The sequence below is a fragment of the Macaca mulatta genome, chromosome 1, assembly GCF_049350105.2.
Source record: "Macaca mulatta isolate MMU2019108-1 chromosome 1, T2T-MMU8v2.0, whole genome shotgun sequence".
NCBI lineage: Eukaryota > Metazoa > Chordata > Mammalia > Primates > Cercopithecidae > Macaca > Macaca mulatta.
Window position 1 is genome coordinate 1594837 of NC_133406.1, and position 22398 is coordinate 1617234.

General features: G+C 46.9%; 1 protein-coding gene across 3 annotated transcripts in view; it reads right to left on the reverse strand.

Moving 5' to 3' along the window:
* Positions 1 to 22398, reverse strand: part of NLRP3 (NLR family pyrin domain containing 3) — a 33015-nt gene that overhangs the window by 6427 nt on the left and 4190 nt on the right. For all 3 annotated transcript variants that reach the window (XM_015127781.3, XM_077955426.1, NM_001114351.1), the window contains 5 exon segments: positions 18765 to 18884; positions 16519 to 18268; positions 13145 to 13315; positions 8487 to 8657; positions 6633 to 6803 (listed from right to left, as the gene is read on the reverse strand). In XM_015127781.3, the coding sequence (XP_014983267.3) occupies positions 6633 to 6803; positions 8487 to 8657; positions 13145 to 13315; positions 16519 to 18268; positions 18765 to 18884 (2383 nt within the window).

Consider the following 22398-nt stretch of genomic DNA (forward strand, 5'->3'; position numbering starts at 1 on the left):
CTTGGCCTCCCAAAGTGCTGGGATTACAGGCGTGAACCACTGTGTCTGACCCAGAGACCAGTCTTATTTGATTATTATATCAACCTGGCAAGGAAGGAGTGCAGCTAAAACTATTACATACATTTTACAGATTAGAAATCAAAGGCTTATAAAGATTACATGTTTCTCTCAAGGCCACAGAGCAGGTGTGTGGTGAGGAGGGATCCAGACCTGGACTTTCCACATTTTAGTCTCATCGTCTCCCCCCTGCCCTTTCTGTCCACCTCTCTCTTCCTTCTGCACAGCAAAGGGCCTCTTAGAGCATAAAACCCCAGGAATGCATTAATCTCAATGGAATTAAGAGTTTTGATGTACTATTCTTGAGTCAAATTAAGCCCATTCTATCACCCAGGAAGAGCATAAGAGCTCTAAAATCACTAGTGGTGTAATTCCTAGGAGCATAGATGCTCAGAGGGTACAGTACGCAGAAAGCCTCATACTCCAGCCCTTCCACAAAGCCAGGAGTAGCCTCCTTCCTGCCAGAGTCCTTGGTAATGGCATGTTTTTAAGCTCTTTGGTGTCTAAGAGGCAGAAAAAATAGAAATACAGAAAAAGTTTATTCAGACAGTAAAGTGTGAGCGGATGACCAGCAGGAAAAAGCGATTATCCACCCACTGGTTTCTATCTTCCCAATTAAGGAAGAATCAAATTGAAAAGACACAGTAAGCAAGACTAATAGAGAAATGAAACCCAAGAGAGACAGACAAAAACAAAGCAAGTTTTGAGTGGCTTCTACTAAGTTCTCACCCCCAGGTAAGAATTCTATTAGAGGGTTGTTGTTAATGAACATGCAGAAGGGATTTGTAGGATTCCTGGCAAAGGCCAGGAACATTCCAGTAGAATGGGGGTGGTCTTCAAAGAGGAAAAGAGAAAATATTTTTAAAGTTACGTAGTTAAAGTTATGCAGGCTTTACCACTATTTCCAAAAAGGAGTAGAATGGATTATTCAACAGATGTTTGGGGGGCACTACACAGTAGTAGTAGTAATAGAAGTGGCAACAGACAGTGTAGTTTTGTTAAGAACATGTCATACCCAGATTGTGAAAATGCTGGTAACTATTAAGCAATGGTTACACTAAACACATAATAAAGTGTTTAAAGAGTCAAACAACCATGTCCCACCAACCAATCCTTGGATTAGAGGAATGTGATCGACATAACACCTTGATTTGAACCAATCCACCTAACTGAACTCTACATTTACCAAGCTAGATATCTTGCCATGTACTGTATTAAGTTAATTTGTTGGGGATTTTTATTTATTAACTACCTGCTTATGTCACAAAAATGTCTCATAATGAAAACTGAATCCCAGTGCTTAGGGAGGTCAAGGTGGGAAGACCACTTGAGGCCAGGAGTTTGAGATAAGCCTGGGCAATATAGCAAGATCTTGTCTCTACAAAACAATTTTTAAACATTTTAAACATTACCCAGGCATGGTGGCACATCTGTAGTCTTAGCTACTCAGAAGGCTGAGGCAGGAAGATTGCCTGAGCCCAGGAGTTCAAGGCTACAGTGAGCTATGATCCTACCACTGCACTCCAGCCTGAGCCACAGAGAAAATACCCTGTCTTAAAAAAAGGAAGGAAAGAAAGAAAGAGAAAGAGAAAGAGAAAGGAAAGGAAAGGAAAGGAAAGGAAAGGAAAGGAAAGGAAAGGAAAGGAAAGGAAAGGAAAGGAAAGGAAAGGAAAGGAAACTGAGGAAGAAGATTGAGCATGTGCGACCTTGAGCAATATTGAGACAGGCAGCACACACAGTATTTATTGTGTGCTTGACATGGATGATGACTTTAAATAGGGTTATCTCATTGAATGATCACAACCTCAAGATGGGAATGTTATTTTTATCCCTACTTTTAAATGGACAAGATGAGGATCACAGCAATTAAAAAATAAGTAGGAGCTTCTTAGATGGATGGTAGAAAGTGGGAAAGTGGGGGTAACCCTCCAGGCAAAATGAAAAGAGTATGCAAGGATAAGGAAGATTAAAAGAACCACCAAGGTGTTTCAAAACTAATTCATAGCTAGGCACAGTGATGTCCACCTATAGTCCCAGCTACTTGGGTGGCTAAGATGGGAGGATTGTTTGAACCCAGGAGTTCAGATGAGATTGGGCACCCTGGGTGGTATGGCAGTAGGCGAACCCAGGAGTTCAAATTCAGCCTGAGCAACATAGCAAGTCCGCATCTCTAAAACAGCAAAACAAAACTTATTCAACATGACTCAGAATGGAGTGCAAGGTGTGGTAGGAGAGAGGGCAGTATCAGGGACAGCCTTGTGTGCCAAGCTAAGATGTCACACTGACGACAGAGAAGAACTTTTGAAGGTTTTTGAACAAAGGGTCAATATTTTCAAATTTGCATTTTAAAAAGTTCCCTCTGGTGTAACGATGAGTGGTAGAGGGAACTGAAAGCAGAGCTTTAGGACTGTCCTCCATTTACTCACTTGGCAGCCTCCTGGAAAGCCCCACCATTCAATGAGGCGGGAGGAAGAGGGCAGGAGCAGGTCAGAGAACGGGGGTGGAAGGTGGGGTATGATAATTAAACCAATGTTGCAAACGCTCAGCATGTGTGACATGAGCAATATTGAGACAGGCAGCACACAATATGCAGCCAGACATGAGGACCTAAAGTTCAAGAAAAAAAAAAAAATGTGGCTATACCTAACACATAGGCTATACCTAACACACAGCCAGCCACATGTATGGCTACACCGAACACATAAAATGCATAAAAGTTTTGACTGATTAATGCTACTTATAGATATCTATCTCAAAAGCAAATACACATGCATAAAACTACATATAAAAATGTGATTTTTGCAGAGTTGTTTGTAATAGTGGAAAAGAACAGTTATCCCAAAATGCCTTATTTGATGAAATAAATCATGGTAAAGGACACTATGGGATATTATGCCCCAATCAATAGATCTACACAAATCAGCATGGAAATTTATCCATGATAAATGAAAAAAAGGATATCACAGAACAATATTTATATCATGGTTCTAGTTTCAATAGATAGGGTGTTATGGATTGAATTGTGTCCTCCAAGACTTTACATGTGGAAGTCCTAGGCCCCAGTACTTCAGATTGTGACGTTATTTGGATATTGGTTACTGAAAATGTAATTAGTTAAGATGAGGTCGTTACTAATCTAACATGACTTGTGTTCTTTCACAGGGAAACGTGGGACATGGAGAAAGACGCACACAGACACAGGGAAGACGCCACGTAGACATAAAGGCAATGGTGTGGGAGAGGCATCTACAGGTCAAGGAATGTCAAAATGTGTCAGCAAGATGACATTCCACCAGACACTGAAGAGAAGCATGAACAGATTCCCCACAGCCCTCGGAAAGACCCAGCCTGCTGGTATCTTAACCTCACACTTCTGGCCTCCAGAACTGAGGGACAATAAATTTCTGTTGTTTAAGCTTCTCTGTTTGTGATACTTTATTACAGCAGCTCTAACAGACTAGGCATTTAAAATACTATGTAACAATGTATTACAAATGCAACATGAAAATCGCATAGGTCTTCATTCACATTACTGATATAAATACCACCCAGATCAGCATATACAGGAAATCCATTTGTCCATAATTAGCAACCAATATGTGTTCACAAAGCTCTGATACTCCCTTGGATGGACGGACGGACGGATGGATGGATGGATGGATGGATGGATGGATGGACAGACGGATGGACGGACGGACGGACGGACAGACGGATGGATGGACGGACGGACGGATGGACAGATGGATGGATTATATAACAATCTATTGTATTTTTAAAAGTCTGGATGGTTGCTCATCAGACTATTGTAAATGGCTCTCTCAGAAGAGGGCTGAGAAGGAGCTTTCACTTTCCACTTTGTACTATGATATGTTTACACCAAGCATGTGTTACTTTTCTAATAAAGAGTTTGTGAATGACATCTGGGTTTAAGACCTATCGTTGTTGAAATTGAGAGGTATATGAAAATTCTCAGGGAGTGTAGAAACATTTAGTAACAAACAAACAAACAAAAAGGTAAACCAGGCAGGGTGTGTGGCTCACGCCTGTAATCCCAGCACTTTGGGATGCCAAGGCAGGCAGATCACCTGAGGTCAGGAGTTCGAGACCAGCCTAGCAAACATAGTGAAATCCCTATCTACTAAAAATACAAAAATTAGCCGGGCATGGCAGTGCACACCTATAGTCCCAGCTACTCAGGAGGCTGAGGCAGGAGAATTGTTGGAACCTAGGAGGCGGAGGTCGCAGTGAGCCAAGATTGCGCCACTGCATTTCAGCCCTGGTGACAGAGTAAGACTCCATTTCAAAAAAAAATAAAACAACAAAACTAAACCAGTGGCAAAATCCCCAGACCACAGGAAGAGAAGCCAATGCAGGATGCAGGAAGGGGGAAGCTGTAACATTAGCAGGAAAGACTGAGCAGTGACCTAAACATAAGAGGAAGAAGGCTTCCAAAGAGGAGGAGAGAAGTGAATTAAAGGCAGCAGACATCAACTAAAATAAGGACCGGGAAGGACCTGTACGACCTACAGGGACCCAGCCTGCTGATGCCTCAGTTTCAGACTCTGGCCTTCAGAACTGAGTGGCAATAAACTCTTGTTGTTCAGGCTGCTCTGTTTGTGATACTTTATTACAGCAGCTCTACCAGGTTGGGTATTGACTACAGAGAGTGTATTACAGATGCAACAGGCACATTTGTAATTGGTTTGTTTGTCATTTGGAATTTGGAACCAGGATCACTGAGAGTCACCTGAGCGCCTATGGCTGGGCCCCTTCCTTCGGTTCCATCTGCTTTGCCTGGAGGGCTCTTCCGGCTCCTTCACAGCCCATCCCATACTTCACTTAGCACCTGCTCCAATGTCACCCGCTCAGAGAGGCACCCGCCAAGCCTGAGCAGAGAAGCACCCCTCGCCGTCACTCTAGTTTTTCTTATAGCTCTTATACACACTGTATATTTTTTAGCTTGTCTATTATCTGTTATCGTTTCCCTAAAATAATGGTTGTGAAAACAGGGTTGTGGTCTGTTTTACTCACGGCTACTGTCAGTGCCCACCACAGAGCCCCCAGAGGGCCTGCAAAATAAAGGGACCCAGTCATGTCTGTTGAACAAACCTAGAGAAGCAGAAGTCAAACTGCTAAGGAAGGGTAACGCCCTAAGGCAGTTTGCTAAGGAAGGGTAACGCCCTAAGGCGAGGAAATGAAGGCCCTGCACGAAGACTTCACAGAAAGAGACATGGTCACATCTGAGGATGGGCTGATGGGACAGGCCCAAGGAAGGATCAGAGCTTTGTGAACAGATATTGGTTGTTAATTACGGATTAGTGGATTACTCCTTTGGGAAGACCTTTCCTGCTCTATTTTGTCTTGAATGCTGATCTGGCTGGTATATATATTAATAATATGAATGAATGAAGACGTATACAATTTGCTTGTTGTATTTGTAGATATTATTGACAGAATCAAGATTTGAAACTGCTTAGTCAATGGGTCAAAAGACAGGTAAGATGAGGTTTAGCAAAGCTAAATTGAAGGTCCCACCCTTAGGCTGAGAGCCAGAGGAAGAAGCCCCGTAGAGAGCCCATTAGCAACATCTCCTAAGGCGATGCACTGGGAATTAAGGCAGTGGCTGGGGGGGTCACAGACGTTTGTCTACACTGAGTTCCACTACCTTCTCTCTGAGTGTCCTTGGACAAAGTTACGAGGCTCCCTGAGTTGTATTTTCTCCTCTTTAAACTGGAGACACAGATACCCACCTTACAGCATCTTTCTGACGCCAACTGAGAAAATCCATGTAAGAACAGGAAAGAGCAGGTGATACGGGAAAGTGGTATAGGGAAAGTGGTACAGGGAAAGTGCATGATTATTAGTGGGTATTCTCTACTACTGTTTACTGCAGAATTCCAACATGAACCAAAAGGTTTATGTAACTGCCAAAAACCATAAGGAAATCAGAGGCTCCACCAGTGAAACCATAGTTCTCTGCAACAGGAGCTAAAACATCCACCACACGTCATCAGGTCTGGGCACCAAATTGCAAAGAGAGACACTAACAAACCAGCCTGTGTACCTGGGAGAGCATGGCTACACAGGTGAAGGTGCTGAGCCCTGACACTGTTGAGGATAAAGAGGCTGCAGGGTAAAAGCTCTCTCCTAGTGCAGAGGCTGCAGGGTAAAATCCCTCTCCTACTGTAGAGGCTGCAGGGTAAGAGCTCTTTCCTGGTGTAGAGGCTGCACGCACTGGACGATAACTTGCATGCATGCACACATAAAATGGGTGACTATTCATGTGAGTGCCTTGGAAACAATTTTTTTCCTCAATGGGCAATTGGGCTGCACAATCTCTAAGGTTTTTTCCAACACTAAGAAACTCTAATGCTATAATCATAAATTAGCATAAATTATCTCATTAGCAGTAGTATACATTATATACATCCAGTCCTTCAAACCATTTCTGATGTTTTTACCTCCTTACTCTACCTTCAACTCTGCCTGACCAGAGTAACCCCCATCCACATTTTCCACATAATTCACCTCTGAAAAGAAGTTACTTTTCTGCTGAGACACCCATGAAGACTTACCCCAGTTTCTGCAGGTTACATTGTGGATTCTTGGCTTTTTCACATAAAATTGCGACTCCTGCGTCTCCCAGGGCATTCTCCCCCACGTAGAGTCTGGTCAGGGAACGGCTGGTGCTCAATACTGACGCAAGATCCTGACAACACGCTGATGTGAGGCAGCAGCTGACCAGCCTTCCACAAAGACGGCAGAATGTCAGTCATGTCTCTCACCCACGCTCCACCATGAACAAGGAGGCACCCGTACCTGCCACTGCCTCTACTCCAGTTTACACATGGAAAGGGAGTGGACACAAGCTCTACGTACACTTCTGATTTCCTCTTCCATCTGGCGGAATAACAAGCTCGCACCAATACTACATCTTCCCAGCTCCCTACATTCAGCTTTATTGTGGTGAAATACGTGTAAAATGAAATTTACCATCTTAACCATTTTTAAGTGCACGATTAACGGCCTTAAGCACATTCACATTGTTGTGCAACCATCTTCACCACCGTCTCCAGAACTCCTTTCATCTTGCCGAACTGAAACTCCATAACCATTAAACAATGTCTTCCCGTTCCCCACTCTCCCATTGCCTGCAACCACCTTTCTTTCTGTCTCTATGAATCTGACTATTCTAGGCACCTCTTATCAGGACAATCACAGAGTATTTGCCCTTTCAAGCCTAGCTTATCTTACTTAGCATAATGTCCCTGAGGCTCATCCATGTTGTAGTGTGTACTAGAATTCCTTTTAAAGCTGAATGTACATATATAGCACTTTTCAACACCCTTTATCCGTTGAAGGACGTTTGGGTTATTTCTACCTTTTGGCTAGTGCTAATAGTGTTGCTATGGACATGGGTGTACAAATAACATGTTTGAGTTCCTGCCTTCTTTTTTTTTTTAACTCTTCCTCGGTTACCCAGGTGGGAATGCAGTGGCATGATCTTGACTCACTGCAACCTCCGCCTCCCAGGTTCAAACGATTCTCTTGCCTCCACCCGGAGTAGCTGGGATTACAAGCACGTGCCACCACGCCTGGCTAATTTTTGTATTTTTAGTAGAGACAAGGTTTTACTATGATGGCCAGGCTAGTCTCAAACTCCTGACCTCAAGTGATCCACCTGCCTCGGCCTCCCAAAATGCTGGGATTACAGGTGTGAGCCACTGTGCCTGGCTGAGTTACTGCTTTGAACTCTTTTGCAGATATACCCAGGAGTGGAAATGCTGGCTTCAATAGTAATTCTATATTGTTTTAGGAATTGCAGTGCTGTTTTCCACACTGGCTGCATCATTTACTTTCCCACCAGCAATACACAATGGCTTCCATTTCTCCGTATCCATGCCAATACTTGTTTTCTAGTTTTCTTGCTTTTGTTTAATAATAGCCATCCTAATGGGTGAGAATTGGCCCTTCCATTTTTAAGTGTTTTTTTCTCTCCTTCAAAATGCAAGTCTCCCAGAAGCATTCAGGGAAGGGCTGCATACAACATCGAGTGTCTGCACTGCTTTAGCACCATTTTTCTTATACAACATGAGGACCCAGGGCTTGTCATGAAATTCTAAAACTCCTCTAAAGCAATGCATTACACTGGTTTTCTTCTTTTTCTCAGCTAAGGCAGTGGGCACCCTACAGGCAGTCATCTTCTTTTTTTATTACTTATGCCCCTTGTCAGGGTTGAGTGTGTGACATTCCCCACAGCAAACACTAACTAACCGAAATGCCACAGACACCCAGAGACAAGCACACACAGCCACCTGAGCCGCCGAGGCCACTGTCACTCAAACTCCAGCCCCCCAGGCCTCACTGAAGCCAGAGTGCGAAACATGCCTTGTTGGCAGGGCTTCCTTTGGGGAACGGGCTCAACTCACCAGAGCTTCTTCAGATTGCACAACAGGTGCTTCAGTCCCACACACAGAAGTCTGATCCCGAAGTCCCCAAGGGCGTTGTCGCTCAGGTCCAGCTCCACCAGCTTCTGGTTGCTGCTGAGGACCAAGGAGATGTCGAAGCAGCACTCATGCGAGAGGCCGCAGCGCCCCAACCTTCATGCCAAGAACAGAGGCAGAAAGCGTCAGAACACATCTGACCAGAGAACTCCGGAATACAGCACAAGGTCAGCCCTCAGGCTCCCCAGTCACAGCAGAGGGAGCACCCGTCAGTGAATTCCCGGCCATAAACAGTGCCGGGTGCATTGCAGTCACCCCCCAGACAAGTGAATGGTGAGCTCCTGGCTTGTAAGTGAAACGGGTGGTGTGGGCCTGTGCACTCCACCTCCTTCCCTTGTGTTCCTAACTGTTGATGTGCCCGCAGTCGGCTCTGCCCTCGCCAGCGCTGCACTCAGCTATTTCTTGTCTTTACCAACATTGTCACCCCATTGTGCTTGATGATTTCATCCCAGCCATCCATCTATATTGAAAGGAAAAGCAGCTCTGATTCTTTTTCTCTTTCTTTTTCTTTTCTTTTTTTTTAGAGACAGGGTCTCACTTTGTTGCACAGGCTGGAGTGCAATGGTGAGATCATAGCTCACTGCCACCTAGAACTCCTGTGCTCAAGGAGATCCACCTGCCTCAGCCTCCCAAGTGGCTGCAAATACCAGCATGTGCTACCATGCTTAGCTATTTTATTTATTTATTTATTTATTTATTTATTATTTTGTAAAGACAAGGTCTGACCAGCTTGCTCAGGCTGGTTTTGAACTCCTGGGCTTATGATCTGCCCACCTCAGCCTCTCAAAGTGCTGGGGTTCCGCACCCCGCTGCAGCTCTGATTCTTTATTGGTTTCACCGTTACACACATGCACACACACACACGCACATCACTACCACCGTCACCACCACCACCAGCAACAAAAATGTATCCCTGTCGTGGGGGCGAGAACGACATTCTAGTTTCTTTCCAGGGCAATAGTTCATAGGTCCTGGAGCCTGTTAGACCACCTTCCTTTCTGTCCCTATCCTTACACCAACTTCAAGCAAATGGACAAATGGATCTCTACTTATCTGCAGAACATCTCATTGTCACCTACCCTTTCCTGTTTGTGTCTCCCTCTCCAGAATCACACAGGGGCAATGGCAGTGGGGAGAGAACTTGGGGATGAAGTTGGAGAAATAAGGTTAAGTGTCCCAAAGAGCCAGTCTCCATGGTACGACAATTTGAAATTTATCAAAAGAGCAAAGATCAAGAGAGTGTGATCTATATACACAATGGAATACTGCTCAGCCATAGAAAAGAAGGAAGTCACATCTTTGAAGCCACATGGATGAAACTGGAGGCCATTATCTTAAGTGAAATACCTCAGAAACAGAGTCAAATACCACATGTTCTCACTTACAAGTTTGAGCTAAACAAAGGGTAACATCCACAGAGCATAGAATGATAGACACTGGAGCCTCAGAAGGGTGGGAGGGTGGGACCCAGGTGAGGGCTGGAAAATTACTTATTGGGTACAATGTTCACTATTTGGGTAAGAGTTACACAAAGGCCGGGTGCGGTGTCTCATGCCTGTAATCCCAGCACTTTGGGAGGCCAAGGCGGGCAGATCACGAGGTCAGGAGTTTGAGACCAGCCTAGCCAATATAGTGAAATCTTGTCTCTACCAAAAATATAAAAATTAGCTGGGTGTGGTGGCCCACGCCTGCAATCCCAACTACTCGGGAGGCTGAGGCAGAAGAATCGCTTAAACCCGGGAGGTGGATGTTGCAGTGAGCCAAGATTGTGCCATTGCACTCCAGCCCGTGCGACAAGGCAAGACTCTGTCTCAAAAAAAAAAAAAGGGGGGGTTACAGTAAAAGCCCAGATACTACCACTGTGCAATAATATATCCATGGAACAAAGCTGCGCTTGCGCCTCCTACATCGACAAAAATAAATAAATAAAGTAAAATATAAGGAGCAGAGCAGAGAGAAAGCATTTAAGTCACGGAACAGCACAATCAAATCAGAATTTTCTTTCTTTTTTTTTTTTTTTTTGAGACAGAGTCTCGCTCTGTTGCCTAGGCTGGAGTGCAGTGGCATGATCTCGGCTCACTGCAAGCTCTGCCTCCCGGGTTTACGCCATTCTCCTGCCTCAGCCTCCCAAGTAGCTGGGACTACAGGCACCGCCACCTCGCCCGGCTAGTTTTTTGTATTTTTTAGTAGAGATGGGGTTTCACCGTGTTAGCCAGGATGGTCTTGATCTCCTGACCTCGTGATCCACCCGTCTTGGCCTCCCAAAGTGCTGGGATTACAGGCTTGAGCCACCGCGCCCGGCTCAAATCAGAATTTTCTAAATGACCATCTTACTTTTGTGTGGAGAATGGTCTGGTGAGGGAGAAAGGCAGACACAGCGAGACCAAAAAGCCAACATCCATTCAGTGTGCGTTTCTGACCACCGGCAGGGACTAAGATGCCTGTCCAGGCGTGGCAAAGAGGACGGCAAGACAAGCAAACGCAAACCCTATCCCCGGGAGCTGATGGTCCAGGAGGTCACCGCATGTCCAGGCAAGTGGTGACGGTTGCTGGACCTGGGCTGGTGGGGTGAGGACGAGGAAAAGTGGAAAACAGCTCGGGTAGGAGGAAAAATTGATAAGACTGGTGACAAGGTGAGTGTGCTGAGCCGGAGAGGGAGGTAGGAAAATGTCCTAGAGTGGCGGGCTTTAACACTGGCTGTGCGGCTCCTCAAAAATGCAGACACCTGCATGGATCCACAGAGCAGGGAACGAAACAGAGCTGGTGAGACAGCCCAGGCACAGCACCTGGGGCGTGTGGATCTGAGTCATGGTGTGGGAGGGAGCAAGCACATCATTACTATTATTATTATTATTATTATTATTTTGAAATGGAATCTCGCTCTGTCACCCAGGCAGGAGTGCAATGGTGCGATCTCCGCTCACTGCCACCTCTGCGTCCTAGGTACACGCGATTCTCCTGCCTCAGCCTCCTGAGTAGCTGGGACAACAGGCGAGAGCAAGCACCCTGCAACATTTCAACCCATACAAAGCATTCTGACCAGGCTGGGCAATGTGATGAGACCACATCTCTACAAAAAAAATACACAAATTAGCCGGCGTGGTGGCGCATGCCTGTAGTCCCAGCTACTCGGGGGAGCCGATGTGGGAGGATTGCTTGAACCTGGGAGGTCGACGCTGCAGTGAGCCGTGATCACACCACCACACTCCAGCCTGGGTCACAGAGGGAGATCCTGTCTCAAAGAAAAAAAAAAAGTATTTTCATAGTTTTTAGCTGAGGTTACCATTGTGGTAAATGGCAAATTCTCCAATTCTCATCTATGAACATGGTCCATGAGGAAATGGAATATATTGAGCATCGTGGTCTTTTCAAGAAATGACATTTTTTTGTTTGTTTGTTTGTTTTTTTTTTAGAAGGAGTCTCACTCTGTCGCCCAGGCTGGAGTGCAGTGGCGCGATCTCGGCTCACTGCAAACTCCGCCTCCGGGGTTCACGGGATTCTCCTGCCTCAGCCTCCCGAGTAGCTGGGACCACAGGCGCCCACCACCTCGCCCAGCTAGTTTTTTGTATTTTTTAGTAGAGACGGGGTTTCACCGTGTTAGCCAGGATGGTCTGGATCTCCTGACCTCGTGATCCACCCGTCTCGGCCTCCCAAAGTGCTGGGATTACAGGCTTGAGCCACCGCGCCCGGCTAAGAAATGACATTTTTTTCAGTTCCTCCTTCATTCTTCCCCACACAAAACTTCCCCAGCTGGCCTCCAATCCATTTTCCCTTCTCACTTGTTCTGGGCTGAACTGTGCCCCCCCGCCCAAAATTTACGTGTTGAAACCCTAATCCTCAAGACCTCATAATGTGGCTGTTTTGGGAAATGGGGTCTTAAAAGGGGTGACTAGGTTAACATTAGGTCATGCGTGTGAGCCCTAATCCATCAAGACTGTCCCTGTAAGAAGAGGAGACTAGGCCACTCTTCCCCCAGAGGAAGACGACGTCAGTACACAGGGAGAAGGGGGCATCTACAAGCCAAGGAGGGTGGCCTCAGAAGAAACCAGCCCTGCTGACACCTTGATCTTAGACTTTCAGCCTCAGAACTGCAAGAAAATAATTTATGTTGCTGAAGCCATTCAGTCTATGGCACTTTGTTACAGCAGAAACCACACCATAGGCCAGGAGCTGTGGCTCACACCTGTAATCCCAACACTTTGGGAGGCCGAGGCAGGTGGATCACCTGAGGTCAGGAGTTTGAGACCAGCATGGACAACATGATGAAACCCCATCTCTACTAAAAATACAAAAGATTAGCTGGGTATGGTGGCGGGTGCTTGTAATCCCAGCTACTCAGGAGGCTGAGGCAGGAGAATCACTTGAACCCAGGAGGCAGAGGTTGCAGTGAGCTGAGATCACACCACTGCACTCCAGCCTAGGCAATAAGAGCAAAACTCCACCTCAAAAAAAAAGAAAAGAAAAGAAAAGGAAGAAACCACACCAGCAATCTGGTCCTGAAGATCTTTCTCCAGTCTGTTTCTCTCTCTCTCTCTCTTTCATATGAACTTGAAGTCACACAGATCACACGCACGGGTACTCACCACAATCTCCGAATGTTACAGTCAGGATGCTGGAGCGTTTCACACAACACTCTCATCCCTGGATCCCCCAGAGAATTGTCGCTGAGGTCCAATTCAGTTAGACTCTGGCTGGTGCTGAGAACTGAAAAGAGGCCCCGGCAAAAACTGGAAGTGAGATGGCTGTTCACCAATCTAGGAATGAGAAGGAAGACAGAGAGAAAAGAAATCAGCCTTGAATAATAACTAACTGGAGCTGGGGGCACCAGTTCAGAGAAATGCCTTCCGGGGATTAAGAAATGGGTCATGAAACCAAAAATTACTCCCAGAGAAATGAAGAGGGCTGCATGAGCCTTGGTAAAACCAGTTCTGCCTCCTCTCGGATGGACAGCATGAGCCTGTGACTGTGGCTGACTGTGGCACCCTGCAGCCTGCTCCCCAGTGTCCTTCTCTCTCGCCCTTACCAGTCCACTGTCCCAACATGGCCCTGAACATTCTCTGCTGGGTGACCAGAGGGCAGTCCTCACTCCAGGCTACACAATAGCATCAGGAGTGCTCACAAAAATCCTCAGGCCAGGTTGGGCATGGTGGCTCACACCTGCAATCCCAGCACTTTGGGAGTCCGAGGTGCGTGGATCGCTTGAGGTCAGGAGTTCAAGACCAGCCTGGCCAACATGGTGAAATCCTCTCTCTACTAAAAATACAAAACTTAATTGGGTGTGGTGGCACGAGCCTGTAATCCCAGCTACTAGGGAGGCTGAGGCAGGATAATCGCTTGAACCTGTGAGGTGGAAGTTGCAGTGAGCCAAGATCGTGCCACTGCACTCCAGCCTGGGCAACAGAGCGAGACTTCATCTCGAAAAAAAAAAAAAAAAAAATCCCAAGCCCAGGCCACATCCATGGAAATAAAATCAGAATCTCTGAGGTGCAACCAGACGAATTTTTTAAACTTTTTTTTTTTAGGTGTAACCCAAGTTGGAATGCAGTGGCATGATCACAGCTCACTGTAGCCTTAAACTCCTGGGCTCAAGCAATCCTCTTGCCTCAGCCTCCCGAGTAGCTGAGGTTACAGGCATGAGTCACTGTGTCCAGCTATATGGATCTTTTTTAAATGTCCAGGTGACTCCAACATGCAGTCACGTTTTTGCTTTTGTTTTTCTGTAAAGAAGTGCTCTCACTTTGCTGCTCGGGAAGGACTTGAATTCCTGGCTTCAAGCAATCCCCCCATCTTGGCCTCCCAAAAACCTAGGATTACAGGCATGAGCCACTGCACCCACACATGCAGTCACCTTTGAATCACCTGTAGCTCTCATTCAAATGCAAAGTCTAGCTCCCTAGGTCTAAGATTGGGTCCACAATCCTGCATTTCTAACAGATGCTCAGGTTCTGGTTCTCAGAAGGGACTGGAACATACAAGCAAGCTCCTGCCCTCAGAAGAAGGCAGCTGCCATCTAGAGAGATGGATGCTGAGCCGCCTACCAGGGCTCCGGTCAGAGTCTGTCCTCAGAGGAAGGCACCTAGAGGGATGGGTGCTAAGCCTCCCACCGGGGCTTCAGTGAGAGTGTGCAAGCCTTCCTCACAGGTGTGTGATCTTCATGAGGTCTCCCTGCCCTCTCCACCTCACTCTTAATAAGTAGCTCTGCCTACTTTTCTCTCTGTCTTCTTCTCCCATTTCTACGGTCTGAACGTTTGTGTGCCCCAAAAACCATACGCTGAAATCCTCACCCTCAACGTGACATATTAGGAGATGGGGCCTTCGAGGTGTGATTAAGTTATGAGGCTGGAGCCCTCAGGAGTGGGACTGCTGTCCTTAGGAAAGGGACCCCAGAGAGCTGCCTTGGCCCTTCACCATGTGAGGACACAGTGAGAAGGCACCACTGACCAGGAAACAGGCCCTCACCAAACACCAGATCTGCCAGAGCCTGGATCATGGACTTCCCAGCCTCCAGAACTGTAAGGTGAACATTCCTTTCACTTACAAGCCAACCAGCCTGTAGTGTTTTGCTATGGCAGCCTGATGGATGAAGACAACTGTCTTTTTTCCAGTCACTCAGAACTGTTTGCTGCTGTTGAAACCGTTCCCTGTTTTCCCATGCCTGCCCTCTCTCTAAACACTGAATACCCCCAGCCTGGCTGCCCCTCGCCTTCTCTCACTCTCTCACTGCCCATCCTCCAGAAGCTGGCTGAGCGGGGATACCCGCGCCCCACTGGTCAACAGGTCCGTCCCCTTGTGCTTTGGATACTCTGCAAGTTTCCTTGTCAGAGTCCGTGACCCCGTCCTCCCGACATCTGCCTTTGTTTCTGGACAGTCCCACAGCCAGACCTCAAGTCCCTGTGACCAGGACCTGGGTCTTCGCCACCACTGGGTCCCATGGGCAGTCAGTCCTTCATGGCCAAACCATGACTAATAAGGTGGTCCTGGTCGTGGTAATGTCAAGGGATCGAGAAAGCTGAAACTCACTGCTGCCCGTGGAAGCGCAGAGCCTCCTGTTTCCCTTAACTGTGCCCCATGTCTAGTATCTTCTATCCAGGTTAAAGTCACACATCACTACAGGGTGGCCACCTTCCTACAACCACTGTGGGTGGTCCTTCTGCAGGAGGCACTGAATGATAAACCCAGAAGGGACTCAGAAGTCAGGTGACTCAACCACTTCATTGCACAGACTTGGCCACTAGCTTCCAACCACCCAGCAAGTGTGTGAACAGCCCCGAAAACGGGCTTTCGGCCACAGCCCAGTGCAGAGCAACATGGGGGCCTAGACGGAGGGTCTCGACGTTTCTGCTCTATTTCCCTTGATTTACCTTCACCGTGTTTTTTCCCAAGGACACTGTGTGTCTCTCCACTGTCACCTGCACACACTTTTTCTCAGACTGCATTCCTGACTTGGCTCACACCAGTCTTCAGTGCCAGAATTCCTTTCATTTCTTCTCTATGCACCCAGGTTCCACCATTCCTTAAAGGCAGGCTTAGATTGCACGTTTCTAAGAAACCTCCCCCCAGCCTCCCGCTCTGAGGCCCTCTATCCCCTGTGCTCCTGGGACACAGGCTCTCTGGCATTGTTCTGCCCCACAGACATTGACTGACTCTTAGGCACTAGCACTCCAAGTAGCTTACAAGCAGTTTCAGTTGACAAACATTTGTAGGCAATCCTACCTTGTGCTAAACTGGCATTTCCCAAACATTTGTTCCTTGTTTTATTGTTTTTTCCTCATCCCATATATCCACCTACCATACGTCAGTCTTTGCTCATCAAGGGGTCTAAAACAGATGGTGGTGGAATTATGTAGCTGTGGCAACTGTATTTGGAAGACAGTTGAAAAGAGATGAGAGGAGGCAAGTGCCAAGAAGAAGCTGGCGAGGAAGCAGGAGGAAGTAGCTGGAAGCCGAGTTTCCTTACCTGTGGGAACAGGCAGCATGAGAGCCTGGGAGGACACACTGTACCATATCAAGGTGTCGGCCTTCCTTTTCCTCCTCCTCTTCCTCCTTGGGCATGTTATGGAGAAACCCCAGGGAAAGTGACTCCACCCGATGACAGTTCTCAATGCAAAAGGAAGAAACCACATGATCCATTCTGGTAGAGAGATTGATCTCAATCTTGGGGAAATAGTCCATGGCCCTTTGCACGAAGTCCTCCTCCTGCATCTCGTACAAACAGTAGAACAATTCCAGCTGGCTGGGCTGGATCTGCAGCTTCTTGGCTTTGGCTTTCACTTCAATCCATTTCAACAGCTCCAGCCTGATTTGCTGAGAGATCTTGCAACTTAATTTCTTCTCCAAGTAGCAGGTCCTCTCCTGGTTTACCAGGCCAAAGAGGAAACGTACAACAAAAATCAAATACCCCTTTTCGAATTTGCCATAGTTTTCCAGAAGGACTGTCACATCTCGGCTGGGAAGCTTCAAACAACTCCCTGGAACGTTGGTCCTTCCTTCCTTTTCCTCTTCCAGCAGGTAGTACATGGCGGCAAAGAACTCCTGGAAAGTCATGTGGATGAAGCTGTAGAACTTCTCACAGTCCACTTCCTTCTGGAACAGGTTCATCCTCAGGAAAGCAGACACATCCGCCTTCTGCAGCCCATGATTCCTGAGGTCAGACTCCTCAAATAGGATTTTCTGGTTCCAGATTCCATCTGCAGCCAAAGAGCAGAGCCCCCAGAGGTGGGCGCAGAGGCGGTGCTCCTGGCTCCCTCCCCGGGGCTGCAGCAAACTGGAAAGGAAGAAGGTATACACCGCAGTGGTAGTCTTGGATGTCTGGGCAAGGCTCTTGCCACTCTCCATCTGCTGTTTCAGTCCAGTGCACACGATCCAGCAGACCAGGGGGATGAAGCACATGGTGAAGAGGACCTCATTCTCCTGAATCAGACTGAAGGCTGCCCTGGCTTGGGCCTCATCAGAGAAGTACTTGAAGAAGTATTCTTTCCTTTTGGCCTCCGAGAAACCCAGGATCTCCACATGCCGAGGATGGTCCAGCAAGTGCTGCAGTTTCTCCAGGGCCACAGGTCTCGTGGTGATGAGCAGAGAGGCCTCGGGAAGGAGCTTCTTTCTGATGAGGCTGCTCAGGAGAATGTCTCCCCGCTCGGCCTTCTGCCAGTCAGTGCAGAGCGGTCCTATGTGCTCATCAAAGGCACCTTGCAGCTCGTCAAAGCCGTCCATGAGGAAGAGGATTCTGGAGGGCTTGCTCACGATCTTGTGGATGGGTGGGTTTGGGTCAGGGCAGCAGCTCATGATCAGGTCCCCCAGGCTCCTCTGCGTCACAAGGCTTACCTCCCGACAGTGGATATAGAACAGATAGTCAAACCTGTCTTGGTAGAGTGTTCCCGACGCCCAGTCCAACATAATCTTCCTGGCCAGGATTGTCTTCCCAATCCCTGCCGCTCCCTGGAACACCACGGTGTGCACAGGCTCAGAGTGCTCATCATCGGGGTCAAACAGCAACTCCATCTTAATGGGACTCACGGGGCTCTCCCACGTCTTGGTCTTGCCGATGGCCAGAAGCTCGTGCTCCCTCTCCTGCTGGCTCCGGTGCTCCTTGATGAGGCGCAGTCGTGTGTAGCGTTTGTTGAGGCTCACACTTTCACCCAGACGGGCATTCCTGTCTTCAATGCACTGGAATCTGCTTCTCACGTACTTTCTGTACTTCTTACAGTAATCTACGGCAAAGACAGGAAGTTGGGGGAAAGGCCACACACATCTACCTGAGATGCACTCTCAACAGGGGCCTGTCGTCGGAAGCGAGTGGTAACCAGAATGGAGAAATGGAAGGTGCAGCTTCTCTCCCCTGGGTGGGAAAGCTGCCAAGAATCTCTGGTGTCAAGTTTTTCAGATATACAGTTGAGCAGAAGGCCTGTCTGTATGTGTAGCCACCAGCCCAAAGATTCTTTGAATCAATCTTATTCCTTTAAATAATCTGCATCCCATGCCTTATCAAACTTGAAATGCCTAATCACCCCTGCTGGCTCTGGGGCTGCAAGAGCCACACAAACATGAATGTGTTTCTTCAACTGACAATGAATTTCCTGAGACAGGCCTTTGCATCCTAAAGAGCAGGAGCCTATAGTGTGGCCAAGTCACCCAGCTGCTCGGCTTCGCAGAGCCTCCTGAACCAGGCCTTAAAGCTCAACGAGAAGCACCACCCCAGGTGCTTACCTTTCTTCTTTTTACAAATAGAGATTCTCGAAAGGTACTCCAGTAAACCCATCCACTCCTCTTCAATGCTGTCTTCCTGGCATATCACGGTGGGATTAGAAACACGTGCATTATCTGAACCTAAAAGGGAAAAAAAGGTGTCAAAACCCAGAACTATTATCACAGAGGATGCAATTGAAACCTGGCCTAATATTTGGCATGAGAGAAGAGACCCCAAACATCCCCCAAATCAAAACATGGCTCTGAGTTGCAGAGGACAGGTGTCCAGTCAAAAGTCTAGTTGGGAGCATTTCTGCACTCCTAGTCTCAAAACAACTTCTGCTGTCCACCTGCCAAGCACGCGTCCCCACTGTCCCCAGTCTCAGAATCTCTTCCTCAGGCCCGGAAATCAATCAGCAAACGTGTGAAGCAGGCTAAGTTTCTTTTACCCTCGTTTGCTTTTGCCTGACCCTGGCAGCCTGATTGTGAGGGCGTCTCCAAGCTCTCCTATATCCCCAGCGTGGCCGTGGACTAAGAAAGGTCATCCTTCCCTGACCCCAGTTCCCTGCAATCCATTTCACACACATCTTCTGCTGTCAAGTCGAGATGTCTGGTTCTTCAAGAGTGAGAATGGCCAGTCTGTTCCATGCCTAATCTGGTGGCTGGGCATCCTGGCTGGTGTTAGAATCACCCAGGAATTTAAATTTAGAAATACAGACTCCAGGACTCCATTCCCAGAGGTTTTTTTTTCAGTCCCTCTGAGGTGAGGCCCAGGAGCCGTTACATACTGAAAGCTCCAGGTGATTTCAACATGCATCTGTGTTGAGAATCACAAACCCAAACAGTCACTAGATAGCACATCCTAAGAAGGCATTCTATAGGAGAAATTCAGGTTAGGTAAAACCAGAGTTAGTCACTAGGGGAAATACATAAGACAGATAACTTCAGGTGGGCAGGAATCTATGAGGAACATAAATGATTTTTTTTTTTTTTTTTTTGAGACAGGGCCTCACTCTATTGCCCAGGCTGGAGTGCAATGACACAATCACGGCTCACTGCAGCCTCAACCTCCTGGGCTCAAGTGATCCTCCCACCTCAGCCTCCGGAACAGCTGGGACTATTGATACGTGCCACTACACTCAATTAATTTTTGCATTTTTTGTAGATACAGGTTCTCACTATGTTGCCCAGGCTGGTCTCAAACTCTTGGGCTCAAGCAATCCTCCCACCTTGGCCTCCTGAAGTGCTGGGATTACAGGCATGAGCTACCGTGCCCAGCCCATAAAAGACGTCTGACAGCTGTCTACTTATTCTGAAAGTAAAGAAAGGTATTGGTAACCATGTCACAAAACAAAATCCAAACAATCTAAGCCAAAACCAAAACCTTATTCTTTTTATCTTTTTTTTTAAGAGACAGAGTCTTGCTTTGTTCACTAGGCTGGAGGGCAGTGGCACAGTCACAGCTCACTCCAGCCTGGAACTCCTGAGCTCAAGTGATCCACCTACTTCAGCACCTGAGTAACTGGGACTCGGGTATGAGCCATCACAGTAGGTTAGCCAAAGTCTATTACCTGAAACCTAACCCCACCCCAGGAAACAAACAAACAAACTTCTGACCCTAGTTATAACTTCTCTGCCTCAAAATCCAGACATGGAAGCTAAGATGGTATAGTGGTTAAGAGCTGGGCTTTGATCAAAGACATGCCCTGCTTTTTACCCCAGCTCTGGGTATGGCTAGAAAGAAGCCATGGGCCAGTCAGAATCTCTTCCAGCTTCACTTCATTCACTTGCAGGAGGGATAAAACCAGAAGCTATTTCATGGGGTTCTTGAATGTGCCACAAAATCCACAAAAACTGCTTAGCAAAGTACTTCTACAGTTGTGATTATGACACTTTCATTTGGGTATGTGAGTATATAAGTACTGACACAATGATAATTGCTTTATTTATTTATTCAGAGATGAGGTCTCACACTATGTTGCTCAGGCCGGGTTTGAACTCCCGGGCTCAAGCGATCCTCCCGCCTTAGCCTCCTGAGTAGCTGGGACTACAGGTGAGAGTCACTGCGGAAGTCGGTTTCTGATCTGCACACGCCTGTCTGTTTCCCCGGTGTCATTACACCCACACTGCTGCCTGCCTTAACGTGTGTCTCCCTATCCACTGACTCATTGTTACTCCTCCTTCTCATCACTACCAGCTCCACATCATCATCCTGCAACACCCTGCCCTTCTCTGAGCGCTGCCTTTGCCTAGGACACAAGACAAAAGAAAGAACCTTATCCTCAGTGTGTACATGGGGATTAAGAGAATTTCTTTCACATTCCAATTCCCAAAGTGATGGTGAAAGGAACAGCTTCTGCCACAAACTCCACGGTTCTTCGAGGAGAGAGGCTGCCCTCTGGGCCACAGAAAGCAGAGGCCCGAGCCTGCTGACCACACAGCAGACACTGGACAAAACATGTGATCTGAGGAGCTGGATGGAGAACTGGAGGTGGGTCCAGGCACTGCCGAGATTCGGATAAAGAGGAACTAATCATGGCAGGTGCCCAGGGGGTAGGTACAATCTGCACTGGCTTTTTAAAGGAGTTAGAAAAAACAAACAGTTTGCCTCCACCTTCTCATAGCACTACCATGAGAGGGGAAAAGAGGAAGAAACCAAGACAATACAAGAAATTTTTATTTTTTGAAACGGAGTCTTGCTCTTTAGCCCAGGCTGGAGTGCAGTGGTGCAATCTCAGCTCACTGCAACCTCCACTCCCCGGGTTCAAGCGATTCTCCTACCTCAGGCCAGCCTCCTGAGTAGCTGGGATTACAGGCTCCCACCACCACGCCTGGCTAATTGTTTTTGTATTTTAGTACAGATGGGGTTTTGCCATGTTGGCCAGGCTGGTGTTGAACTCCTGACCTCAGGTGATCCACCCACCTCAGCCTCACAAAGTGCTGGAATTACAGGCATGAGCCACCATGCCTGGCCAAGAAATTATTTAAAAAAAAAAAAAATATATATATATATATATATATGTATATATATATACACACACATACACACACACACTAACTTCTGTGCATCAAAGGACACAGTTAACAGAATGAAAAGACAACCCACAGAATGGGAGAAAATATTTGTAAATCATATATCCGACATGGGGTTAATACCTAGAATATATGAAGAACTCCTACAAGACAACAACAAAAACCAAACCTGATCTGAAAATGAGAAAAGAACTTGAACAGAACTTTCTCTGAAGAAGCTCTATAAATGGCCAACAAGCATATGAAAAGGTGCTCAGCATCACTGATCATTAGGGGAATGGAAATCAAAACTACAGTGAGATACCACCTCACACTCATTAGAATGGCTACTATAAAAAAGGAAAAATAAATAAAAATAACATGTGTTCTTAGGATATGAAGAAATTGGAACCCTTGTGTGCTATTGGTGGGAAATGGCACAGATGGTATCTAAAACAATAAAGCAGTTCCTCAAAATATCAAACAGAATTACCATATGATTCAGAAATTTCACTTCTCAGTATACACCCCAAAGAATTCAAAGCAGGGTCTTGAAGAGATATTTGTGCACCGACACTCATAACAGCATTAACAATAACAAAAAGGTAGAAGTAATCCAGGTGTCCATCAACAGATAACTAAA